At 41.1% G+C, this 27,935-nt stretch overlaps 1 protein-coding gene across 2 annotated transcripts in view; it reads right to left on the bottom strand.

The window, feature by feature from the left end:
• KCND2 (potassium voltage-gated channel subfamily D member 2) overlaps positions 1–27,935 on the bottom strand; it is a 458,315-nt gene that overhangs the window by 3,558 nt on the left and 426,822 nt on the right. Inside the window, exons 2-6 of one of the 2 annotated variants that reach the window (XM_074984101.1) lie at positions 27,018–27,180; positions 11,032–11,127; positions 8,649–8,744; positions 7,035–7,094; positions 1,578–1,825 (exon numbers count right to left, since the gene is read on the bottom strand). In XM_074984101.1, coding sequence (XP_074840202.1) covers positions 1,578–1,825; positions 7,035–7,094; positions 8,649–8,744; positions 11,032–11,127; positions 27,018–27,180 — 663 coding nt within the window. The remainder of the gene's footprint in view (positions 1–1,577; positions 1,826–7,034; positions 7,095–8,648; positions 8,745–11,031; positions 11,128–27,017; positions 27,181–27,935) is intronic. The other variant, XM_074984102.1, reaches the window with a different exon arrangement.

Genomic DNA, 27,935 nt, shown 5'->3' with positions numbered 1-27,935 from the left:
CTGATGGTGGGTCCATGCGCACACTGCGCTGCTGGGCTGACTGTACATTTGTTCTAGGGATGCCTCCCAAGCATTAAGAGAAAATGTTAAAAACTAAATGCATTGCTTTGTGAGATGTAGGCCAAGGTGTATGCGTGTACTGCTGCTTTTAATTCTTTTGTTTGTGCTGTGGCTGGAAAGCTGTGCTGGAAACTCATCCAGTACAGAATAGGTTAGACCCAAACAGAATGATGCATGAATACCTGGGCTGTGGATGGATGGTTCCACATATGGTTCCCAAGCATCCAGGATTGTCCTGGAGTCTCCAGGAATTGAAGATACACATCTCCTAGAACTGGAAGGGACCTTAGGAGGTCATCTAGTCCAGCCCCCTGCCCTCGTGGCAGGACTAAGCATCATCCCTGATATCTAGTTGCCCTAATCCCTAAATGGTCTCCTCCAGGATTGAGCTCACAACCCTGTGGTTTAGCAGGCTATTGCTCAAACCACTGAGCTATCCCTCCTCAAAGATTAGGTCATGTGCTGAAATCTCCAGGAATATGTCCCTGCCTCCCTTGAGGAATGGCAGAAAAAAATTACCTCAGCTCCAAGTCAAGAAGCTGCTGAGCTGCTCATGGCAGTGAATTTCTTAGCTGTCACCTATTCAAAATTTCGCTTAACAAGACTGACTCTTTGTAGCAACCTGTGCTGAAAACAGTGCTTTCTAAATGGCGGGGGGGTGGGGGGTGGTGTTTTGGTTCAACATACACATGCTTTTAAGTCCAGCATGGCCTTCTGACATTTTTAAAGGATCTACCCATAAACATAAACCATCAGCATCAAGTACTTTATATATGAGGGCACAGAAAATTAAAGAAAGTCTTCCTCCCTATCCTCTGGCACTACATTTTTTCTATTTTTTTTCAATAACTACACTAGCTATGGATTATGCTTTTCTCATTCAGGGTATATTTTCAGTAAGGAAGGACGGTCAGAAGACTAGGGAATTGGACTGGGATTCAGAAGATCTCATTGCAAGTATCAGCATTGTCACAGACTTTCTATGTGAACTTCATGACATCACACTCTTCTTGCACCTCATCTAAAAACAGGAATAATAATATTTTTGCCCTTTTCACACTCTTCCTGGGAGAGTTATCTCTTACCAGGTGTTTGTACAGAAGCTGGAACACCTAGGTCCCAATATCAGCTGAGGTCTTTAAGAGCTATTGCAATACAAATAACAAATATTACAATATATTTTTGGGGTTTGCATAGGCCTTTGATAAACAAGGAGCAAATCTCAATGGTAGCTGCAGGTGCAAAGCCTCTCAGGCGCTTGGCCTGTGGCAGGACAAACTATTTACCCTGATTTGCCACTCCTAAACTTGTGTGGCTTCAAAACCCCTCTCCAGTTGACTCAATAAGTGCTCCTTAGAATGGGCAGCCATTTACCCATTAATACTACAGAATGCAGCTTACTTACCTGTCACAAATGTAAAACAATACCTTCCCATGTAGGCCACATGTACCCCTTCCTTACTGAACAACAGTTTGCCTTAGCATGGCATCTCAGATAGCTGTTAAAACTAAAATACCTGTTAGATAGAGGTGTTCTCTCCACACATCTGATCTGAATGGTACTAAGTTCTTGTATGCTGCCTGGGTGGCTGCCAGTTAGATTGGTGTTTGGGATGCGAAAAGTCTTTTTATGTCGTCGTGAGCAACAAGTGCTGGTAACTCCTTGTTGGGAAGAGAGAGAGGGGCTGTGGCTTGAGGATCGATTGACTGTAGATACCTCCATGCAGCTGTCTTCGTAGAGTTGTTCATCCACAAACTCATGATTCTGGTCCAGAGCAATTCGATGCATGTAAAAGCACATACAAATATGATTATGGTTGAAAGAAAACATTCATGATGCTGATTTTCGATAGCCACTGTGTTAAGACCTGCTTAATGACTTAATTTTACAAAACCAGAGTCTGAGAAAGTGACAGGGATTGTAATTTTCAACCTGTATCTGGATGGGTACGCTATATTATGCATCCATACAGCATCAAAATTACCAGAACTTTAGTTTTCAAAAAGTTAATGCAAAATCTTTTGTAGGACGGCAAAATGCTACTCAGCTATTCTTACTAAGGGCTATTGTGTAAGCTATAAAATGTCACATGATACAGGACTATTTTTATTAATAAAAAAATTCAGAAATACTTTCCGGACTCTTTCTGTTTCTATAAATACTCTAAATAGGAGTAAGAACAATCATGATTGTGTCTATATATAGAAAAATAATACCAGCTTTAATTTTTGGATCAGTCTGTAAAATGTCATCCTAAAATAAAGGTGTGAAACAATGACTTGAAACAATAAATTTCACAATCCAGGAATAAGCCTGTATTTATAAAAAAGTAACGTGAAAACTTAACTGTACGTTTCGTTAAAGAAGCTAAAAATAAATACTTAACAGTCTCAGCAGAGGCTAATATTTGCTAGTTATAATGGACAAAGCATTTAATTTAGCAGCAAAATAATATTTATTCATGGCATTTTTGCTTATGCCCCATAAAGACAGAACACCTATAAACACACCCTAGTGGGAGTCCTATGGCAAGTCTAAGTGAAAGCCATTATATTTTGCCTCATTGTATGTGCTTTATGAAGCTCGACTGACAAAATTGTGATTGCCACAGTTTCTCTGTGCACCAAAAAGTATATACCGATGGTGTGGTGTTTCCATAAAAGGCCTATACACTGTAGCTAGTTCTAGATTGAAGAGCTCCGTCAGCAAAAGATATGCAAATTTTGCAATGCATTTTCATATCTCTTGGTGACAGTTCTTCCAGGAGAGGCTTTCCTGACACTTGTCCCATCTACAGGGGGGCCAAATGTCGGGAACCCTGCCCCTGCTGCCAACACATCCCTTCTTCCTCGTGGAACAAGAATAACTGGGATGTTGGCAGAAGGTTCCTGGAGTGGCAGACTTCTGTCATGAGACCTCAGGGATCCTGACAGAAGGCTGCAATAGACATAGTCTGAAAGAATATGTGCCACACTCTTAAGGTAGAATTCCCAGATGAAATGGACTGCAGGATACTGATGCTCGTAAACCCATTGCTTTGGATTGTTTGGATCTCCTGCCAACACACCACTGTCCATACCGGCATTTAGTTTGGGGTAAGGTATATTGCTTGGGGGGAAGAGGGTGGCTTTTCCACACAATGTGCGACTTGATTTATACCAAAGAAAGTGCAAATGTGTACAAGCCCTGGGATAAGGAAAACTCTGTCCTTCCCTAAAGAAGGATCCACTAGTATGGAATGGCATTCAGATGCCAATGAGTACTCTGTAAACACAGTCATGTTTTCCAAAACTAAGCAGGAGAAATTAAGTGTGCATTCATCGGCAAGGTGAGCATCGGTACAGCAATGTCCAATGGTAGCCGAACGTTTGGAACAAATGGAAATAACTTGGTCAGTGTACTATTGTTCTTGGTCTTCCTCAGACCCTCCTTGATCCATATAATACTCAAGTTTCAGCTTATGTGGAGGGAAATGGTGTAGAAGGATAATGAGTTCAAATGACACAAGGAGAAAAAACTTTACACAGGGCACACATCATTCATACCTAAGACTCCAAATGCAATGAGAACCTGCATATAGGAGGCAAAGAGAGAAATCACTTCATTGCCCTACTGAGGTTATGTATACAGGCTTTCAGTATGTTTGCCAAGATCTCTGGTAGTTTTCCAGAAGAAAACAGTTTTGTGTTCTTAAAGCTATCATGGAGTTATCAAACAGCATTCAGTTAGCATAGTTAGTTAAAGAGTGATGCTGAGGGGAGTGGAGATATTTTGAAATTATACAATAGCCCAAACAAATATATTAAATTATGCACATCAAGTTTCTAGTATATGGCATATATTAATTTATTGTCATACAATGAAGTCTGACATACTGGTTTTAAAATAGTCATTTAAGAATTCGAGCCTTAAATAATTAAAATTTAAGGAGTCCTGATTTCTTCTGTGAGCTGTAAATTCACTGTTGTGTATTAGCTGAAAAAATATCCTGTTAAAATACCTCTCTGAATACAAGTGTGGCTATTACAAAAGTATTTCAAAGAAGAAAGCTACTAGGCATACCATACCATCTACTGCGTTTTGCAGAGAAGATGAAAAAAGAGGAAAGGCCAATGGCTAAAAATGTTGGAAAGAAAGTAGAGGAGCCAAAGCAACCTCTTCTGGATGCTGAAGAAGTCCTTTTGCTCCTTGTGGTTAATGTCCACTGTCTTCAAATAAGGAAGAGAGGCTTATGCTGTCTACAGTAGCATTAAGTCAAGCTTGTAAATTTGAATTTGATGTTACGCCTCATGCAAAAGCTGGAGTACAAAAGTCAACCTTAGGACCCCTTAAAATCAACTTCATGATATTTGTAGTGAAGACAGGTACATTATAACATTGACCTAAATCCCTTAAAAATTCACCTTATGCTCTGTTGTAGACATAGCCTTAGACAGTGTGGCTACATCTACATGACAAGAATCTGTCTACAGAAGTCACTGTTGGAAAGGATTTCCCAGCAAAATTTCTGTCAACAGATTGTGTCTACACATAGAAGCAGACTGAAAGAGCAATCTGCTTTGTCGACAGAGAGCAACCAGACTGCCTGGCCCTCTCTCTCGACAGAACAGGTGAATGGAAGCTCTGCAGACAGGGCTTCCCGGTGAACTGGAAGCTCTGTCTGTCAACAAAATGGCCCCTGAGCACTTACATAACTGTTTTATCAACAGAACACTGTTGAGAGAGGAGTTATACCTGAATGGGGAGAGGTATAACGCTGCTGGTGAATGTGCAGGGTTTTGTCGACAAAGAGCATGTAGATGCTCTGTGGTATTTCTTAACAAAAAGCCTTGCATGTAAACATTGCCTGTATGTCTAGTTTTACCTCCACTGTGAAAAAGCAGCATTCCTCACCCTGTGAGATGAAGATACCCAAACTTGTATCTTCTTACTTAACGTTTGAGAAGTCAAGATCTGGTCATCTGACTTTCTCAACTGATCAATTACAAATTGAATATATCTCCCTTCTCTTAAGCAATTACATACATGTGTTGTTGGTGTGCACATATCTGGGAGGCACGGTTCAACAGACAGGAAAATCGTATGCACAGTTGTTGCAGCCATGTTGGTCCCAGGATGTTAGTGAGACAAGGTGAGTAATTGGATCCATTTCTGTTGGTAAGAGACAAACTTCTGAGCTTGCAGAGAGCTCTTCTTTAGGTCTGGGAAAAAACCCTCACTGCTAAATACAATTATTTAGCACAGCTTTTCAAACCTTGTACTTAGCAGAGATGCAGAGTTAGTTTCCTAGATCTGAAAAAAATCTCTACAGCTCAAAAGCTATCTGTCTCACCAACAGAAGTTGGTCCAACAAAAGATATTACCTCGCCCCTCATCTCAAGAAAAGTGTTGAAAAACAAATATCATTTATATTCCATAAGGTAAGACCAAACTTGTATTACACATTTTTGAAGAGTCACTGTTAAAAAAAAATCAAATTTTCCATTATTAGTAAGCTGGGATTGGAAACGCTTCCAGGTCTCGGAAACGCTTCCAGGTCTCATCCAAGTCCCATCTAAGTGAATCTTTCTATTCAGTTTTCTGAGAGATGGAGCAGGCCTTTAGATAAGTTTGCTAATTCATTTGTACAGTTCAAGCAAAAATCAATGTCCGCAGCAGATGTCTGTGATGAAGGCAAGTCTACACTACAGTGCTATTTTGGTGCATCAGATGAAGATGTGTTATGCCACCAGAAGAGTGGACTCTTGTCTCCATTAGTCCTCCATTTTGGTTAGAAGTGCCATTTTTTTTTTTTTGGCAAAAGAACATTTTCTGCTGACATACGGCCAGTGTGGACAGGATGTTTTCCTTGGGAAAGAAGGGGCTTTTTCACACCCTTGATCAATGCAAGTTCGACTGACTTATGGTGTAGTAGAGACACGCTCAAAGTTCTACTATGGCATGCCTCAGAAGCATTCTAGAAGTATAAAACTGTAGTGGGGACATAGGGTATCATGTGAGTCCTTTGTAACATACATTTAAAGCTAGGCAGTTTGTGCTATATTTTAAATTAGAAATGAATATTAAAAGGACAGCATGTAAAAAGCATGAGCATCTGAAACATGTAACACATGAAACATAAGTAACAAAATGACATACAGCAACTGGACCATGTTAATTACAAGGCAATTGAATAAAATAGGTTGTGAAAATAAAAATAAGCTATACACATATGTAAGTTATATTTTAATTTAATATTGTATATAATGGAGAAATTATTACTATGCTCTCACTCAAAGAAGAGCAATAAAAAGCTTCTGAATATACTTTCGTTTTGAACACTGCAGATGCAGCACTGTCTTTTAATGAAAGTCCAACACTGAACAATAGACTAAGACAAAATATCAAATCTTTTGCAATGTGTCCATACTTCACAGAGAAGTTACACAATGACTAGAAAATGCCATTTGGCAATTTTTCATTTTGAAAGTCAGCCACATATGTTGTAACAAATTAATTTTTTTTGAGTTGGGAGAGGAAATGGACCCTCAGTTTTTTTGGAAACCACTGATTAATGAAAATCACATGCATAATTCTCTAACCTTGTGATTCCATAAATATGATGAGCATTGAACAATGTATGAGGGAAATTTAACCTGGTTTGATAAATTTCCAAATGCTGAGATATGGTGCCTCTGCACAAATAGAAAAGCTCTGATTTTTAATGGCGTAATGCACCTTCATACATTTAGTTTGTCACATGTCAACTGCAGAGGTGTGCCCCAGCCATATAATTCAGATTCCAATTCTGATTTTCAGAAACTAAAATTGGAATAAATTAATCTGGAATTTTGGCCCATGTTTGGTCAATATGATCTAAACTCTTTGTCAGAAAATGGCAAAATATCATTTACAATACTGGTCATTAACCAGAGAATTTTATTAGGTGCTTCTACATTTTATAAAATCAGAGCTAAATTTGTAAATTTTGTACCTTAAATGGTGTTGAACAGCTTATTGATAAGATGGGATCATCCACAACATAAGATAAACCCTACATGGCAATATGGTGATAGGAGAGGAAATAAAAGGACAAATATAGATTATTTTAACATTTCCCAATGTGAAATTATTAAATGTACAAAGGTTAAACTTAATATAATTATTTTTTCATGTCATTAGGTTCCTTAGGCAATAAACAGGAAATAATGTAAAAAACTAATCAATGACGAACAGGATAACAGAAATGCCTTTGTGATATTATCTGACCAGAAATATTCTGTGAATAGCCTATTCAAGTTCAAAGTCAATATGGGTCATTAGATTTTAACACAGCTTTAAGACAAACAAGGGAGTGGCATGGCTAGCATCACATCCAACAGTACTGGTCTTCCCTAATTCTGTGGGTCAAGTACACATTTTGCAGCTAGGTGAATTCAGAGGTGGAGCTAGGTGAACTGAGAGGTGGTCTCAAAGGCTTCGCCTACACTACACCTGAGATCGATACTCAGGGTTAATTTAGCGGGTGTAGTGAAAAGATGCCAGATCAACTGCAGATTGTTCTGCAATCAATTCAGGTATTCTACCCTGAATGGGAAGAGTAAGGTAAGCCAGTGAGAGAGTGTCTCCCCTGTAGATCTGGGGTGGTGTAGACACATCAGGTAGTCCACCTAAGATACATCAACACCAGCGGTGTTATTCATATAGCTGGAATTGCATAACTGAGATCTGTGACAGCCTCCATGTGAGATCAAGTGAGACTCCAATCTATAACTTCAGGATTGTAGACAAGTGCCTTAACCACTTGATGCCCACACCACATTCTTCTTATGATTTCTGAATTGTAGAATTGTAATTGTGATTTCATGTGACATCCCTCATGGCTGTATAGTTATCCAGATATTAACCAGCAAACACGTGCTCAATCATCCATTTTTGACTGCCTGGAAGCTTTTAATCAATCAGGAAAAAGCAGGTGTGTTTTGGTGACTGTGAATTGAATCACTTAACCCTGTAAGGGGCTAACTGTGAGAACTGAAGCTAAGCAATTCTGTAGCATTGCAACTACACCCCAGTTCATAGGATGAAGTTGCAGAATAAGACAGTGAATACTTGCAACTTGCACTCACTGAAATTGGAGGTGAGTGGTTACATCACAGGAAGTGCTCAGTAATTTGTGAGATCAAGCTTGAGGACCCAGAACATCAGGAGCTTGCTTAGGAGAAAGGTTGCATTGCCTGAATTGGGAATTTCACATGAGTAAGGGCTGTGGGATGCAGTCCTAGAATCTTTACTGTAGCAAAGTGTGTCAATGTGCAAATAGTAAACTTGATCTCCCTTTATGAATATATATCAATCCAGATCCTCAGGTGGTACCTACTGGGATGCCCCATTAAGGGCATGTCCTGGTGTGAGTTGAGGATCTGAATTATGATCTTTAAAGGCTACCACATACGTTGCATAAAAATAAAATAGTTAATTTCTAAATCAGTCCAATTATAAAAGTCTTTGGTCCTGGGTAAGAACTAAAACACAAGGGATTAGGAGAAATAAACTACTACAAAACAAAAATTGGGTTTACAGAAAGACACTGATTCCATTTTCTTACCGTGGTTTTTTCCAGACAGTGAAGCAGGTGGTGGTGCTGTGTTTCAAAGGAAGAACCAGATTTGCTAAGGAAGGTCTGTTCTTCTTCATTGGTGGACTGGAAAACACAGAAGCCTGTATTATTTTCATTTCTGAACAAAAGTCTCTTTGTCAGATGTTGAATGGAAACAGACTCAGGCTGTATACTACAGCATATCTGCAATACTTTATTGGGCAAAACTACATGGTATAATCAGTGTGAGCATGACAACCTTTTTTGTTTATTAATCAAAATATTTTCTCTTCTTTCCTTGTAACCCCTCTTTAATGTCTCAAATCTCAACATTTCCACAGATTCATAAAAAACATCGGGCTGGAAGGGGCCTCTAGAGGTCAACAAGTCCAGCCTGCATTGTGGTAGAAGCAAGCAACCTAGACTATCTCTGTCAGATGTTTCTCCCATTTGTTCATTAAAAAGTTCAGGGACAGGGATTCCACACCAATCCTTGGAGGTCTGTTCCAGAGGTTACCGAGCCTTAGAAAGTTTCCTAATGCCTAAACTAAATTTCCCTTGATGCAGATTAAACCCATTACTTCTTTGTTCTACCATGAGTAGACAGGAGAACAACTGATCATTATCTTCTTTATAATAGCCCTTAATATCTGCTATCAGATTCCCTTTCACTTTTCTGTTCTCAAGACTAAACAGTACCAATTTTTGTAGCCTTTCTTTATAGGTCAAGCTTGCTAAGCTTTTTGTCATTTTTGTTGCTCTTCTCTACACTCTCTTCAATTTATTCACGTCACTGCTAAAGTGTGGTGCCCAGAACCAGGCTTGACACTCCAGGTGAGGACTGTTGTATATAGTTATAACAATGGTACTTATAAATGGAAGCATCACATTAAGGTGCTGAGTGTAAAATCATCAAACACTTCAGTGGTCATATATCTACCTCGTGGCAAAAGATTTTTCTCCATGTAGGGGCCTGCTTAAAAAACAACAGCAATATTTGTCTTGTTTTTTCTTCAGCTTGTTTAATAATACTGAAGAATTTGTTGTATTACCCTTTATGCAAAAAATCATGTCATGGACTAATCCTAATCTGCTGAGTTCAGAAAGTGTACATCAGATCTTACAGAGACAGAATGAAGAATTACATAAAAAACGTTTCCTTATTTATTAAATGGTTTCATCATCATTCATCAGAGGGCACTAAACTCAATTGGGATGAAAATGGGACTGTATCAGAGATTGGAACTGGAGCTGGGCATAAAATGTTCTCTAGTTCCCAATACTCCAAACTTTGGATTGTGTAAAATCCAGATACATATTTAGTTGTTTGAACTAATTTCAAATTCAAATGTTATTTCTCAGACCATAAAGATAAGCTCTAGATCCACATTTTTCCAAAATTTGAGGATGCGCAGATGCAGGTCTTGGTTTGGCTCAGAGACATAGGCTGTGTCTACACTATGTCTACACTCTGTCACTTCTAAGTAGAGCGTCTACACACAAAATGCACCCTCCCTTACTTTGAATTGGTCTTCCCCCTACTTCAAAATTGAGTGTCTACACATATTTAGTCCCTACTTCAAAGTAAGGGGCCAGGATATGATGCAGGCATGGGGTCATATGGCCAACAAGCCCTTCCAGGCTCGCAGTCAGCCAACCATTTAAAGGGCCTCTCCGAACAGCCCCCCTAGCACGTGCTCAAGGCTGCCAGGAGTTAACTTTGAAGTAAGGGAAAGTTCGTGTAGATGCTCTGCAAGCTATTTTGAAGTAGCAGCTTACTTCAAAGTTAACTTTGAAGTAAGTTCGTAGCATAGATGCAGCCATAGTGCTAACTCTGGATTTTTTATTTGATCCAATCTTTTGTTCAAGGTTGGAATGTATTTGAATTTGTGTATCATTCCATCCTCTCTTATTTTATACAATTTCACCCAATCTTATAATCTTTCTTTAACAACATTTACTCAATTTGGCCTTCTTTAACCTACTTCTATGCGTAGTTACTCACAGGCTATGTCTACACTAGACACAGAAGTCGACCACTGATATGTGATTTTAGCTATGCCAATTGTGCAGCTAAAATCAATTTATCTGTGGTCGAATTCCGCGTCTGTTTACACAGCGGAAGTCTGACAGGAGCATTTCTGCTTTTGCCATTCCTTATTCCTCACCTCTCGTGAGGAGTTCAGGGGTTAACTTTGACCTCCTGAAAGCATCATTTTGTGTGTGCGCAAAGTGAAACTCCAGGAGCTTGACCCGGAGCAGGTCAAACTTCCATGGAAGTGTGAATGTAGCCATAGAGACAGATTGACTAGTCCTGAGGCTAAATAGAATAAATGCCAGCTGTGCTATTATTAAGCAGCTATTCTGGAGCTGGATTACATAAGTATATTACCTGAAGCTGGTTATTCAGTAAGCCATTTCGTTTGCTCTGCATGTAAGCATTAGCAGTCCCACTCTTTGCTGCTCGAATTCTAGCAAGTCTGGCTTTCTGTGCAAAGAAGGAGACAAAAGAAATGGTGACACTTCTCCTTGTATTCATTAGTCTGTTTACAGACAACAGCTAATTGGAATGTGTTGTTTATGAATACCACTGTTAAAATCACTAAAGTGATGGTCATTCGGGTGCAACAAATCAACAAAGTGTTTTCCCAGTTAAAGTGAAAATTAGCTTGCTGAATGATGGAGAGAAATAAAAGTTGCTAATTGGAACAAAGATTTGGTTAAACATTTCTACACAATCACACAATATTAGGCAAGTCATATTTTTTTCTGTGGCCTTGCTCATGCCATCTTTATATTTATCCTACCCATCAGGAATATTGCTTCCATGTCAACCTATGTCATTTTTAACCCTTCAGATAAAAGTTTCTCAAAAGAACGGTCAATGGTCCAAGGGAACATTATATTTCTGATTCTCAGAGAAACATATGTCTAACAGAGTGAGATAGAAAGGCCTCAGTAAATGGGGAAGCTAAATTGCTGAACTCCTGCTAGCCCTTTTTAAAGCCTTCTGCTGGATGCAAAGCATTTGTTAAATCTTGTTTATGCTTACTTGTATAAAGCTATTTAATACCAGTCATACACTATTTTGCTTCAGGAAGAAGGGTTCTTTCAAAAACAGTTTTTTTTTCCCCAAAGGAACCCTGTCTATATAGCTCTTTTTGCTTTCGGAAAAGTCTCTTCCTGAAATGAGATCACTGAGATTATGCAAACGAGGTGCAAGATTTGTAAACCAGTGCTGCATTTGCATTTTCAATCTCTCTCCTTTGCATTTCTCCACTGAAAGGGGAATGCAATGTAGCTGCAGCCCTGACGTTTAAAGAAAATATTTTGAGAACAACAATAATAGAAAACTGAAGTCAATGAAAGACTTTTCTGTGACTTCTTGGAAAGTTTGGAGTCCTTAGTACAATTATTTCAGGAATTTTTATGGCTGATTCCCTGTATATAGCAAAGGGCGTTTGACCACGTGCTCATGCTCAACCCAAAGATTTCTGGTTCCCTAAGGGCAAGCACAGAACAATCATTTAGCAAACTGCAACTTCAGCAGCAGGAGACAAGCTCAAATCAAGAGCTCTGACCTACTGCAGTAGAAAGAAGAGCCATGTTCAGTGTTTTGTTTTGAGGCAAATAGACTTTCTCCATTTGTAATATTGACTCAGTTTAAGTTTGCAGAAAATAGGGGATAGGACTTCTCAGGCATTATAGAATAAACCAATGTGTTAACTGTTGCACCCTTAGTAGTACAATATGATTAAATATTCTGGAACAGTGTACATGGGCGGAGACAACAGGATCACTACATTCGCCAAAGATCATCTCCAATAATGATCTGGATCAGCTCTGAAGCATGAGAAGATTCTTCTTTTTCTGCATCACACTGTCAAAGGGGAACAGAGTCTTCTCAGCAGGCAACCAATGAATCCAAGAAATACAGTGGAAGGCAACTATGGAGACAATTCTGCTTGCAGCATGTGACACATGGTTACAGGTATGATGCTGGTCAACCAAACGCCAGCTCTGGCCAAAGCCATAGGCATTAGCTAAGAACAGACACTCCCATAGCTGGAAACCAAATAAGCTCACATGCAGGTTAGTTCTGTTCAAAAGAGTTATTCTTTTTATAAGCATGCAATTTTAGTGTTTAAATTAAATGAAACTGTTGTAAATTGTGTCATCCATTAATCTTGCTTGTAATGCCTGTATTCCATACAGGCTGAATCTCTCTAGTCAGACACCCTTAGTCCTGACTGGTGCCAAAAGAGAGAATTTGCCAGACCATGGGTGGTCAATATTGTCTAGCAGCATCACCCACACTTCCACTGCTTACTGGGCTCTTTGAAGAAATGCAGTGGTAAATTACTGTTACACAACAGCACAGAACACTGAGAGCCAGGACTGGTGGCTGTAAACAACTTCATGGGACCACTGGGAAACTTGGCCACACACCTGATAAGTGACTATCTGGCTAACTAAAATCATGATGGGGTATGGAAGTTGATGGATGATAGTGTATCAGACTAGTGAGGTGTACTACAATGTAAAACATATGTTTGTATTATAACTGTAAAAATGCCTGCTCTGAACTTGTGAGCTCAGATTGGAAGACTTGCTCTCCCTGCCCATCTGGGAGGACTATTAAAACTTAAGTGGACCATTGTAGGACAATTGATTGTCCCCATCCATCCATGAAGCAGTATGTGCAGAAGGCCTCGTCCCAGTCCGAATGTTGGAAGAGGGAAATAAAAACAGTTAACATGAAGATTTACCCTCTGTTGTTTGCTTTTTTCCAAGCTCTCGCTGTCACTGAGAAACAGGAAGTGGAGATCCTCAGGGCTGGCCTGGGTAAAACTCCAAAAAGACATTCACTGCTGATAGATTGCTACATATTGCTACATCTTTTGAACCACAAACTACATATATGAGCGCTTGCTTTAAGCTGTAAATAACTCATTTCTTTTTCCTAGTTAATAAATATGCAGTTAATTACATGATTGACCACATGCATTGTCTTTGGCATAAGATCTAGAAATAAATTCATCTGGGGTTAGTGACTGGGGACTGAAAGCAACCTGAATATTTCGTGATTTTTGATGCAAATGAATATTTATCCCTAAATCCAGCTTTAGGTAGCAAGATAGACTGGAGAGACCAACGGGACTCTCTGTGACACCACTATAAGACTGTTACAGTGATCTAGGAGTTCGCATTTGTTACGGGGTTGGTGAGATCAAATGACAGAATGTAACATCAGACTGAGATGTTTGCTCTGAAACTGGCCGCTTCATTCATGCACCATTGTAGACAGCAGATTCATAGGCTTTTTGTGTTGCCATTACTATTTTTATCACAATGTTAAAAAAATAACACTCCTCAGAACATGCGAAAGGGCCATGCCCCATCTTTTATTATGTTGTTGCAGCCTGTTTGGAATAATATTTTGTTTTACCATTTACAGTACCCAGAAATCAGTTTTCAAGAGAGCCTCACTTAGGAACCTGTGCTCCAATCAACGTGAGCAGAGGGGAGTAAAACCTAGTGGAACCTGGTCATGCAGAGTGGAAGAGAAGAAATGACTTGCAACATACTCCTCTCCACAATCTGGTCCCTTCCAGGGGCACCCCCCAGAGGCATTGCTCTGGAGGCTAGTGTCATTGCATTTGGGGGTGGAGAGAGGTCAGAGCAGGATGCATGATGTTAATTACTAACATTAATATTAAAAATTACTTCTTTCAGCCAGAAAGTTCATTCATCGAAGAAGGAACTACTCAGATGCCCCCTGCATGGGACAGTGATAGTATGGCTCTTTAGACTTAAAGAGGACCTGTACCAGTATTACAGAATGAAATGATGGATTAACATATGTACTTGGAGACTAAGGGTGTGTTTAAAAGTTTTGGGACTGCTGATTAGTATTAAAGGCTCAACATGGTTTTGTTAAAGTTAAATTCCATAATTTACTAATTCAAGTCATTAAACTTTTGTTTTATTTTTCATTTTAATCATTAGAGAGGAAAGATCACTAGATTTAACTAATAAGCATTTTAGATATGAGTCACAATATTTACATCTTTGTTTTTTCCCTGTAGCCAGTGGTATGTAGTGTCACTTTCTATTGTTATTATTTGCCTTATTGCATCTCTCAGCATGTCATGAATATGTATTAAAAGATGACAGCAAATGAGAATATCTTATCCAATAGATCTACATATTGGAATAATAGTAATAATAATGATGCATTTTCCAACTAAACATCTCCAAATGCTCCAACTAATGCTGCATTATTTAAGCCTTAGAGAACCGCTGTTAGATAGGTAAGTAGTATGATGTCCATTTTACTGGTGAACTTAATCAGTGACAGAACCAGGAACCAGACAGTCTGACTTTCATTCTAATGTTTAACCTCTAGAAAAAGTTCCTTGCAGGGAGCCTGATCACAAGCCCAGTGAAGTGAACAGAAACCTGTTCACTGCATTTAATGGGCTTCCAATCATTCCCAAAACAGGGGTGAGCAAACTTTTTACGCTGGGTCCCACTTTTCATCCCTGTAATTTGCAGGGCTTCCCTCCCTGCCAGACGGCCCAGGAAGCAAGCAGCACTGAAAGTGACACACTGCACACCTTTGGTGGTAGAGGACGGGGTGCATGTGTTTAGGAAATATAAGAGAGAACATTGGTCTGGGTGAGCTTTTAAAAATCCCCACAATACACACAAGTCCAATGTTGGGGAGCCAAGTTAAAGGGGCTTCTTTCCTCCACACTGTACGCTCAGCCCCTCCTCCCCAGCTCAGTGCCCTGCTGGGAGACACCCTACAGTAGGAGCAGCAGTATGGGTTGGAGCAGAGATAGGAGCAGTTTTGCTGGTGCACCACCACTTACCTGAGTGTGGCCACACCGTGTGAGGAGGGGACAGAGGAGCCAGCCCCTACTGCTCAACAAATGGCAGTGCAAAGGCAGCTGGAGGACTTGCAGGGGAAGGCTGCATGCTGGGCTCTGCCCATGCATGGGGCAGGAGTGGAATCGGGTGCCGGGCTGGGAAGAGGCAGCGGTGGTGCCTGTACTCCCCGGTGTGCAGGGGGGGGAGTGTCCCATCGTGAGTGAGAGCAGCTGGGGCACATGCCTCACCCGTACTCTCTCCCGCAGAGCTGGTTTTGTCCCATTAATGACATTGGAGCTGCAAGGAGCAGGACTTTGCTGTGCCCCCCTCTAAAAAATTTCATGCCCCCCCCCACTTTGCACACTCCTGCCCTAAAAGATAAGTAATTCACTGCTCCTGGTGTCTCCACACCCTCCCCACAACTGAATTATTAAAGGCTCAGGTCAGCCAAGAAATTGTAAGGCAATACATTTTCATGGAGAAGGTTGGAAAATTGCATTGTCTAAGACAAGGCTGCAAAATTATCAGCATGGAAGACATGCTTATTCAAGCTCAGATCTATACATTGATGGTAACTTGTATAGATAAAAGCCAAAATAAAAATCTAAGTCCCATGCTAACATCTGATACTGTAATTTCTTCCACACTTGTGGGTCTTTGTAAAAATAGGAAAAAATCTCCTTGTTATTAGCACCAAAAAAACCTACAACCAAGGACAGGAAAATTATATATATTTTTGATAATGGGCTTTTTCCCTTCTATAACAGAGAGGCATTGAAAAGTGCATATGGGTAAAGGAATTATGGCAGGGCAGAAATAGCTCTGAAAGCTGTTGTAACCCCCACACTTAGGTGTGGTTGACTGTCCCAGGCAGTAGCACTGAGACCATGTCACAGAGGAAAGAATAAGTGTCCTCTCAGCATAACCTGAGAGCCAGCTGACCTTTAGCTCAAGCTGTAGATGCACCTGCACGAAGCTCCTGAGGTCCTAGGTTCAAGCCTAGCTGAGGGCAATTACACTATCAAATACTGGATGTCATTGGACAGTAGGTGAGGAGCTTTATGACTGGAGTGCCTATGTGCTATGATAATACAAAAAATAACACATCTCATAGCTTTTGGTCCTCAAGTCTATTACAACAGAATTCTCTGAGGGAACTGCTTGTGTAAATCATTCAGCTCGATCCCAGTAAAGCCACCTTCTAGAATGCCATATCTTTTGGTTCAACATTTGAGGGAGGATAGCAGGCTAAAAATGTTAAAAACTAATTCTTCATCTGTGTTCCCATTCATTGTCAGGACAATGGTCTTCCTGCTGCCATACTCAACCTGCCTGGCAGATGTAAAGCAAAACAGAGATTTTTGCCAACGAGTATTTGAGAACATTTCTAAGTGGTGCATTGGGTTGGCAAGTGCGAGCCCGAGTGAGGAGCATTTGAACACAGCAGTTCACAGAGAGTATTCTACACGATGAAAGAACAGAGATGAGTAAAAAGGTGACCGCTGCATAAATGAGTGGGTCACAAAAAATGGGATCATAAGCGGCCATCTACTATAGTGTGTGGAGGGAAAGGAAAATATGACTGAACTATCACTCAGTACAGTGGCACCTCTGTATTTTTGCCCTGTCACTTCACGACTAAAGGCAGGTCTATACTACTACTACTACTACTACTGAAAGTCCATTTTAGAAATGCAATTCCAGTTACAACCATTGCGTAGCCAGAATCAATGTACCTAAGATGAATTTACCAGGCTGTCCTCAAAGAGGGAGGTTGATGGGAGAAACTCTCCCATTGACCTCCCTTACTCCTCATGAGACTGAAGACTGTCAAGCACTAATGGTTCAAGGCAGCATGTTCCCACTAGGTGCACTAAACCAAACCACAGAAGATCTTCCTGTCAGATCAGGGTTGCTCTTCCGGTAAGTATAGATGTACTCAAAGAGAGCATTAATACTGGTACTCTATGTAATGGAGAATCCCTGGTGCTGTTGTAACCCACACACCTAGGATTGTGGCTTACTGTCCCATGTAGTGGCACTTGGACCGTTTACACAGAGAACAAATGACTCTCCTCTATAGCCTTAGCTGAGCATCAACTGGCTTTTAGCTCAAACTCCAGCAGCTCAAACACCAACTTCAGAGATCCCACGTTCAAGTCTCCCATATGGTGGTTATGCTGTGTTTCAGCCTGAAGGAACAGTAGAAAAGCTTTTTCATACCACGCTCCCCTCATTTTCAGGTGGATTGCCAAGCAAATATATGTCTAGTAAGTACTGCTGGCTTTCCTGGTAATTATTCCTGCTGACTCTTTTTACAATTGACATAGCTGTAATGATTATATAACATTGTGTGAGAAATGGAACTTTTCCAAGCGGTTTCTATGTCCCTGCTTTGGACAGAATTTGCTAATGTGAATGAATAGAAGTACAATATATGTTTAGTCCCCGAGACATGCTAGGTGGATAATGGATGGCTTGCGTACGTCATAGAAGGAAGGGAGGAGAGCATTTTTCCATTAATGCCTGCCACCAAAATGTTTGGTCAGGTACTCCTTTTTTTTTCAGCCAGTGTGAACTCCTTCCAACTCTCCTTTTGAGCAGTAGTGCCCGGAAAAAGAATGAGGATTAAACTCTTCCACAGAAAACCATCCTCTGCAAATTGTGAATGCTGTATGAATTTTTGCAGTCTTTGAGAAAAGGACAAAATATTTTAACAAGGAAGGCTCTTGTAGCTGCTTTGGGAAAATTCCACCTTAGTTTTTTAGCTGACACTGTCCAACAAATGGGCCGTCAGCTGTCATTCTTATGGGTCTCCAGTTTCTTTCTCCATGATGACAAAGATTCCAAACATCTCTTTTGAGCTTTCTTCTTTTCTTCTATTTTTTGAATTAATGTTAGTCCCCTGAATTCCGTACGTGTACCATAAGAACACAATATAGTTATATTAATGCTATTCCATGGTAAGAACTCTGCAATATGGAAGTTTCTTATGATTCACTGGAAATTAGCTCTATCAGATTACCAAGTGATATATTTGATTAATTTTAATAAGTTTTTAATAGCACATAATGCTATATTAATAGTGTTGTGTCCAGTCTACTGGCCACCAAGATCATAAATTCTCTCCTATAGCTACGGAAACTACAAATTCTCCAGTTAGTGGTTAGTCTGTACCATCATGATTTTCTAATGTAAAGATGAGAACTTAATGCAGTGATACTCAGACTGTAGCTCATGCTGCAAGTGTCTCTTGTGACTCTTTGCAGCATATGACATTAAAATGCTCTGCTTCTATTATTGTCCAATCAGAATATTTTAGCATTTGCTGTGAGAATTATAAATATAAAACAGTAAAGGAAACAATGAATTCCCATGTTGCTCTTTTGGATAATGCTGATCACAAATTTGGCTCCTGAACCATTATGGGATGAGTATCACTTCCTGAATGTGTTTTGTGAATTCAAGAACAAATGGATAAAAGAGTCTGAATTCTCAGTTCCATTAAGGCCCTGTTATATCATTCTGGTAGTGTAAAGTGGCCTTAAAAATGGTTTATGAGTAATTTACATTTTCGTCTATCTGAGAATTCAAGCCAATATTCCTTGGTTTGCTTTACAGTTTTCCAATAATTGAACATAATTTACTTTAGATGGCTGACATTAATTTAAATGACACCAGCGCTCAGTGAAGACAGAAGTGTTGTTTGCACAGTTAGTGGATCTGAAATTACATAAGATTCAGAGATTTCTTCAGTCCTACCATTTTTCTTTTTGATAGCACATTCAAATAGATACCCTGAATTTAAAAGATGGCATTTTGATAAATGATTGCTCTCTGAGCACAAGCTTAACATGCTTCCATGCCACATTAAAAAAATTGGTGCAGAATGTTTGCATCAGTTATATTTTGGTAACACCAATGAAGGTGACATTTCACTTAGTTTAAAAATTATGTTAGCCCGCAATGTGCTCTAAGGGAAATGGTCTGTTCTGAAATGCTGGATGCTGTTAAGTAGTTGTTGCACTTTACAGAGCTAGCTGTACTTCCATAGTATCTAAAGTTATTCATAACTTGACAGCTAGATCCATAATGTACACAGTCAGTACGTAAAATAAGAGATCAGTTGATCTGCAGGATAAAAGTTGCTGTGTAGGAGTGTAAAAGCCTTAGCAGATCACAAACATATGAAAGACCTCAGGCTTAATTCATCAGACCAGTTAATTCTTTGGACACTTCATTAAGGAATTGTGAAATGCCCTTTTGGGGAGAAAGTGCTCACTGAGCTGGCAATTAAGGGCTCTTCTGGATATCTAGGGACCAGTGTAGATAAATTCTGAGATTTTCTTGGCTGATAGGACATTAAACATAGCAAAGGGGCTCATGCATAGCCATACAAAAGGTGAAGCAAAAGAAGAGATGGGAAATGTGGAGGATATTCCGGGAGAAATGCTGGGTCCACTGAAAAAAGAAGCGTATACTATTATTGTAAGACTGGTAACATTCGACCCATGAGTCTACAAAAGAACAGAACAGGAAAACCTGTGTCTAAATAAAAGTGTCCTATAAGTAATAAAGTTTGCAGATCCCGCACAATGGATACTGCAGCCTGCTTCCAGTTTAGGGGTGGAACCACACCTGTCTGTCACTGGTAGCTGCCCCACCTGCTGAAGTTCCTTCCAGTTAAGTTTCACAGCCAGGATAGTTCAAATCTACTTTCCTAAATTGCAGATTGTGATAATTATACTCTGAAGAAAAATCAAAACAATTTCTTCTTCTGCAGAACATGTAAATTCTGCCCAAGTACTTGGACATCACTTTTCATCTTTATTCTAGATTATATGTTAGTCTCTGGGATGGGTCATATCTGTGGTCGTTATTACTTGAAGAATATTTTCACATAGGCATGGATACATATTCATACTATTGCCCACTGATCTGGTACAATGGAATTTTACTAGCAGTGTGCATTCAGCGAGGAAAGCAGGATCATTCTCTTAAAGGGAACATCAAAAATTAAATAGATGACATAGAAATATCTCTTCCAACTTTCCTTTCCAAAATATGGAGAAGGTTACTGCCAAAGTAAGGAATTAATGTTGATTATGATTGGATGACCCATACACAGAATTTGAAAAATTCATGTACTGATGATCATGTGCAGGAAATATGACTACTCTGTCCTTGGCCAGGCAGTGATCCTTAGGACTGGGCTTTGATGCTAAACCCAAAGGAGGAAAATATATTGAATTAACTTAGGGAATGAATGTTATCACAGTAATGAGAGGACTATCTAAAAGTAGAGTACTGGACCTCGTTGGAGAAATCTCCCGTTAAAAATAACCTCACCTGACTGGAGAACAGAGCCATTGAGAAACCCACTGTAATGGTAGGATATATGACAACACCTCCATGGGTGGTGTGCGACATAGGCTAGAGAAGACACTGCCTTCCCAAACCTAGCAACACTCAGACTGACCAGGAAAGCTGGAGCAGCAGCATGGCAGTGGGCAGCCAAGACAACATGTGCTCCAGATGTCAGGAAAGGAAGGATCAGACCATGTCACCTGCTGAGGATGGGAGGTGAGGAGGTCTGGGGGTGTTATGGAGTTGCGGGCAATTGTTTGGGGTAGGGACCAGCTGCTGTGGCATTGGAGCAGGCTTGCTCATAAATGCAAAGTTGTTCATATTGGAAAACGTAATCCCACATATACAATGTTGGGGATCTAAATTAGTTGTTACTACCCAAAAAGGAGCTCTTGGAGTCATTGTGGATAGGTCTCTGAAAACATCTGCTCCATGCACAGCAGCAGTCAAAAAAGTTAAGAGAAGGATGGAAAATCATTAAAAAAGGGAGAACGTTGACAATTAGGAAAGGGATAGATAATAAGTCATAAATACAGTATCATAATGCCACCACATAAATCCATGGTATGCCCACAACTTTAATACCACACGCAATTCTGGTTGCCCCTGTTCAAAAAAAATAAATTAAAAAAGGAAAAGGTATAAAGAAGGGCAAGAAAATACTAAGTATATTGAATAACTTTTATATGAGGAGAGATTAAAACCATTGGGATTATTCAGTTTCAAAGAGAGATGACTAAGGGGCAGGAGGTATAAGAAAGATCTATAAAGTCATGTATAGTAGACAAAGCAGCAGGAAGTGTTATTTACCTGTTTAAATAACACAAAAGCCAAGAGTCGCCCATTCAAATTAATAAGCAACACGTTTGAAAGAAACATACATAATGGTCAGAAACACAAATGTATGTTTTGCGTATCCACAAACTCAGACTGCCATAAACTGTGATTAGATAATGTGGGATGCATCATATTCTGTTCATTCCTTCTGAAGCATCTGGAGTGGCCACTACTACAAAACAGCATATTGGACTAGAAGAAGCATTGGTGTGACCCAATAAGGCCATTATTATTCTTTAAGATCTTGCAACACTGGAGTATGGGTAGGGTTGATAACTGTACAAAACTTCCTTTCTTTAACCATGCAGACAACACAATACAGGGACTTGACATTTTAACCTGGACTCTAATACACACCCACAGTAGAATCCTTCTGGAAGACTGCAAGGCTAACTATCCTGTTAAACAAGTGAAGCATAAACTATTGTCTTTGTACCAGCCAGCAGAATACATTCAGTTTGTTGACTTCTCCTCTGAGGTCCATGAGAGCAATAATCATTTGATCCAAGTTTCCATTTTAAACCTGTCTGGTCCCAGACGCAGGTCTAGTCTTGCAATTGTACACCTCTTCTGAGAAACAGAAATATCTAGGCTCTCTCTACACTACAGAGAACTTTTGAAAGAAGCCCGTCTGGAAGATCTCTTCCGAAAGAACTTCTTTTGAAAGAGTGCATCCACACACAAAAAAGCGGATCAAAAGAGTGAGCTGCTCTTTTGAGAGAGAGCATCCACACAGCCCTTGCTCTTTTGAAAAGAACGGGCCAGGGATCAAAAACTCAGATGCCAGGAGGACTGCTCTTTCGAAAGAAGGGCCCACGGAGCGTCTACCCATGCTTGCTTTCTTTTGAGTGGAAGAGTGCTTTTGAAAGGAGTGCTGCATTCTTTCAATTTGCTTTTGAAAGAACACTTTTTGTGTAGACACTCCATGGGATGTTCCAAAACAGCCTCCTTCTTTCGAAAGATTTTTTGAAAGAACTTGCCATGATAGACCCAGCCCTAAAGTTGAAATGCTAGCTTAATTATGCCAGAAAGACAGTCTCTATAGGAAGAAAAGCATGAACATTGCCTTTGTTGCTGTCTCATTCTTGTCTTTTGTATTGTCCTGGGGAATGCTGTAAACTAGTAAGACATGTCACTGACGTTGCAAGGTTTGCAAGATACCATGCACCGATTCCTGCATCCTGTGTCCTAACAGAGACAAGACACGGAGTATTTTTACTATTTCAACATGCAAAGGTGCTGATCACCAGCCTACCAAAAGGACATAGTGTAAGTGAGCTATTTCTCCTAATGTTCTTCTGAGACCAATGACACCTGACAGTACCCATCTTTAGTTCAGACCTAGGACTGTTGTCCCTGAAAGTCCCATGTGTCTTGTTTGTCTTGATTACAAAATAATCCAGGAACCATATTGCACTGTGCATTTGCTGCAATTCTCTCTTGATGAGCAATTTCCTTCTACCGTAAAGCCAATATTATTGCTGCCATGATCCTGGAAAGAGGCCTGGTAAATACAGGTAGGATCAAATAGTAATGCCTGAGGTTGGAGAAAGAAAAATGTTGCCATTCCTCTGCAAAATGTAAGAATTGTTTCAGGAGGGTTAAAACGGGACTGCTTTGAAGACAAGCCTCTTTTAGTAACTTATTGAAATGTTCCAGACAGGGCCCTGCTCTGCTTGTCCCAGATTCTGAGGCTAGAAATAGAATGGCTTGAAAAGCTCTGGTTTGAAATAGATGATGGATAATTTCATTCACGTCATGTGTAATTCCCATTCTTTGAGAATGAGAACAGGATAAAAGCTATTCCTGAAGTACTTGAACTGCTCCTCAGGTACTTCTTCTGGACTATGTCTAGTGAATTCATTTAATTAAAGCGTCCGACCTGAAAGAAGGTGGCACCCAGCTGGAGCATAACTCCAGATATGGCTGGCTGGGCGGCCTGCAGATAGCTCTGACGCAACAGAAGGCAGCTCCTTACTGAACTCTTTTTATCTTCCACTTGCAACAAAATATTTGTCTGTAGACTTCTTTCACTTGCCATATGACCCCTATAGTGTCTGGTAGAAGCCAGAATTGTAAGGAGACTTCTATTGACTTGGAATCACCTCATCCTTCCATAATGTGTCCCATTATATTTCTTCTAGCTGTTCTACTTGGTGCAGTCTCTCTCGGGATCCCAACTTTCTCCAGTTCACCTACAGTTAGGCCTGCTCATAAACTCTCAACCTAAATAAGGCCTGCTGACAGGGAGCGAAGAAAGGAGCATTTGCATTGGGGCTCAGTGGACTTAAGGGGGCCTGAGGCTGCCACTGCCAGAGTCACAGTGGCAGTCCTGCCCAGGTCCTTTTAAATAGTGCTGCTGTAGCAGCAGGGTAGGAGCCACAGAGCTTGTATCTGTGGAGCTGCAGGGCAGGAGTGGAGCATGGAGGTTGTCACCACGTGAGTGAGTGGGAAAGGAAGAATGGGGCTGGAAATGGAGGGGAGAGTGGGGCTGGGAACCGAGGGTGGAGCTGAGCTGGAGGGATCCAGGCTGGGAACAGAGGGAGGGAACTGAGCTCTGCAGTGGAGCCTGACACAAGACTGCGGGGAGCGGGAGCTGAGCAGGGTAGATGAACCCAGCTGGGAAGGGGGCACAAGACTGCAGGGGAGCAAAGGTGGGATGCGGGGGGAAGAGAGGGGAAGGGGCCACGCTGGGTACAGGAACACTCAGGCAGAGCTGGGCAGGGCTCTTCTCGGGGGCAGAGAAGGGAAGGAGCTGAGCTGGGCACAGGACTGCAGGGCGTAGAGCTGTGCAGGGATGGCTGGGGTGGTAGATGGATGGGAGGGGCCTCCAGGCAGGTGGGCTTTGGAGTTGTGGCCAACCAGGGGTTTCTCTGATTGAGGGGTGACACTCAGCTTTCCCCTGGGCAAGTGGTGACTTGTGGCTGTGGGAGGGAAACAGGGGGACACATTGGTTGTGCTGCCCCGGGGGCCTGGGATTTCTGTCCTGATCTTGACCTAAGTGAGTCTATCGGCCCTCAAGCTCCAGGGCTCAGTTTCTTAGGGACAGCCTGATGTGGGGCTGTTACTCTTCCCCTCTTTCAGGCCCTTCTTCCTCCTTGCCTCCCTATTGTCCTTTGTAGCTGGACTTATTTACTTTATTGGTCACATCTGTGGGTGCATGTCCCCAGGACTGGCAGTTGTGGGAGCTGATTACCAGTGAAGAGGGAAGGTGTTCTTCTCCCTAAGCTCAGGATGAGGTTTGTAATGCTCATTACAATCACCAAGATAGCTGGGAACTGACTTGTCTCTGCCTCTAATTCCAAATATGCACATCCCATGTACCAATGTGAAACAGATCAGAATCAAAGTATCAGAGGGGTAGCTGTATTAGTCTGTACCTGCAAAAACAATGAAAGGTCTTGTGGCAATTTATAGACTAACAGATAACTGAGAAAGTGGGTCTCTGTTCACAGAAGCTTATGGTCCAAGATATAAGTTTGTCTATAAGGTGCCACAAGACCTCTTGTTGTTTAGATGAGAATCCCATTCCCCACCACAGTGCTAGTATTGCTTGTCACTTCGGGTGACAGATGACAGTCATATTTTCTAATTTATTTGGTTTCGGTGGCCTGATGTCACTTGAGGGTCTCTGCAGCCTTTCTACAGGCTGTGCCAGGAGCCAGCACTGTCAGGCAAGTGTTCTGATAACCTTGAATTGCCTTGTATTTCCATAAAGATACCATGGAATCACTAAGACAACTGGGAATGAATTCGTCTTGGGGTCTGATCCAAAGACCAGAGCCCCACATACCTGTGTGACGCAGATCTCAGAGTTTCTATGTTCAAGGGAGAGAGTGGAGACAGTATCAGACTGGGCTTGCATGCCTATCTAGTGAGAGGCCACTCTTTCAGGTAAAATTGGGCAAAGATTTCTCTGAAAATATTCAGGTTACTAGTGATACCCCTGTCCTCCACGAGGCTGGGCTTCTTTGTCTCCCATTCCACACAAGGGCTCCTTACGGAGCTCAAGGATGGGTTCCCCAGAAGCTTCACTCCTCTCCACTGAACAGGATCCACATGAGTTAGAGAGAGGCATCAGACACCAATGAGCGCTGGGCCTATGGTTACTGATGATGATGATGATGATCACCCTGGAGTTCGCAGCTAATGCTGTGTCTGGAACCCTCCCTCTGCAACTCAGTGGAATGCAGAAGGGGAGAAGGTGGCTGGACACTGCAGTGAGAAACATGGCAGGTGGAAGTACTTAAATTGTATCAGGGCTTGCACCCTGCTCCCCTGGGCTTGCCAAATCAGCTATGAAAGAAAAAAAAAAGCTTGACCCCCAGCACTACTTGCTTGAGCCCCAGTACATCTTTCATTACAAATTAATCTCCGGCTGGTGGTGCAGATGATGGGAAGTCAGACATAATCTTCCATCTGGTGCTTTGCCCTTCTGGCTTCACTTCCTTCTGGGGGTGTCTGTTTGCCTTGGACTCAGTTCTTGCCCAGTCCTGCCAGACATCTTTTCTGCCGAGGCAGAGGGCCAAGTTAAACCCCACTGGGCCTGGGTTGCATCTTGCTCAGCACAGCTGGCCTCTCCTTTCCTGCTTGGCTCCTATCCAACTCAGGGCAGGGTGGGACATGCTGACCTTGCCCAGATGGGTCTATGAGGGAAACTGCTCTCTTCCTGCAGAGCTGGCCGAATTCCTTAACAAGACACTGTATAGTACGGAAGAGCAGGAGAGACAGACCCTTTTTTGCCTCTCCCTTTTCTTGGCTTAGCTCTGTCCCTGAAGCCTGCAGGAGCAGAAAACACCCTGAAAGGGAAGGGGAGCTGACAGGACAATGTCTCCAAAAGCAAACACAGCCTGAGACATGGCAGGGAATCAGAGAGAAACAAACTCCGAGTCCAAATATTTGAAATACATTTAGAATTTTCCTGAGAAACCAGCAGGGAGGTGGGACACTGGTCATTGTGGAGGCAGAGAAATCTGAAGGGAACATCAGGAAGCAAGGCAGTTCACCAGTGGCTGACAGGCCTGTTTCTACCTCCAAGCTGCAAGCAGGCTAAAGTACCCATTGCAGTGAATCTGTGTGGACATTACTAAGCAAAAGAAAGGAGCAATTTCTGTGTAAAAAATCCCCGACATGTACTTTTAAATGAATAAATTTGCCTTAGAGCCCTGCTGTCATGGATGTATAACAGCCCTCCTATTAATAAATTATGTTCTGTTGGATGACATGCAGCATATAAAAAAGCCATCTGTTATCTACTCCTCACCAAATCACGAGTGTGGGATGGAAGTGAGAGCGCACCTTTTGTGCCCTGCGCTTGTCTGCTCGTTGATTCTGGTGGTAGATACGGCTGAAGTTGGAGACAATTACAGGAACAGGCAGAGCAATGACTAAGACCCCACTCAGGGAACATATTGAACCAAAAATCTTCCCAGCTATTGTCTTCGGCACCATGTCACCATACCTGGGTTAGAGAAAACAAAATCTATTTTAAAACATTAGCTATTCTTAAGTATTCTTAAGATTTAAAGTCAAACTAGCTAGAAATTATTTTTCAGCATAACTTGCAAAGTCCAGTTCTTACACATATACATTCGTCTGTATGTCTGTATGCTGCATGTGCGTATATTATTTCCATTTTATTTTAGTGCTTAAATCACAGTTCCAAGATCTCCATCTAAATATTTATTTTTCATTCTTTCAAACACCCTGGCAATCCACAGACTTGCTGGGACTTGCAGACACCTCTTTTTGATGCTAGATACTGAATTGTTAGTAAAAGGAGGAATACTGCAATATTAAGAATTATCTAGAGGAAGTTCTACTGACAGTTTATAAAGACGACTGTTCTCTACATTCAGTAGCTTGCTGTACTGTAGGGCAAAATCTGCAACTGAATCCTGCAGAGTTCAAGCATGAGATAAATACCCTTAAGGTACATTTGCTCTTTAATTTGCATGGGTTATTAATTACAAATAAATGCTTATTTCGGACTATACATTTACATAGTGTTACAGAACATAGGCAAAACACATACTCAATCCCAAAGATCTTACAGTCTCCACAGGACTAGACCAAAGAGAAAGCAAGATGTAGGATAATATTGCAGGAGAAGCAATATGTGAAAGCTGCTATATGGTAAGAATAAAACATGTTTTATGCAGGGATTTAAAAGCTAAGAGTTAGAAGTAGGTGAAAGCAGGGAGACTCTTCTATTCA

This window comes from Carettochelys insculpta, chromosome 1, assembly GCF_033958435.1.
Source record: "Carettochelys insculpta isolate YL-2023 chromosome 1, ASM3395843v1, whole genome shotgun sequence".
NCBI lineage: Eukaryota > Metazoa > Chordata > Testudines > Carettochelyidae > Carettochelys > Carettochelys insculpta.
The sequence above is the reverse complement of the archived record's forward strand: the minus strand, read 5'-3'. Positions and strand labels throughout refer to the sequence as shown.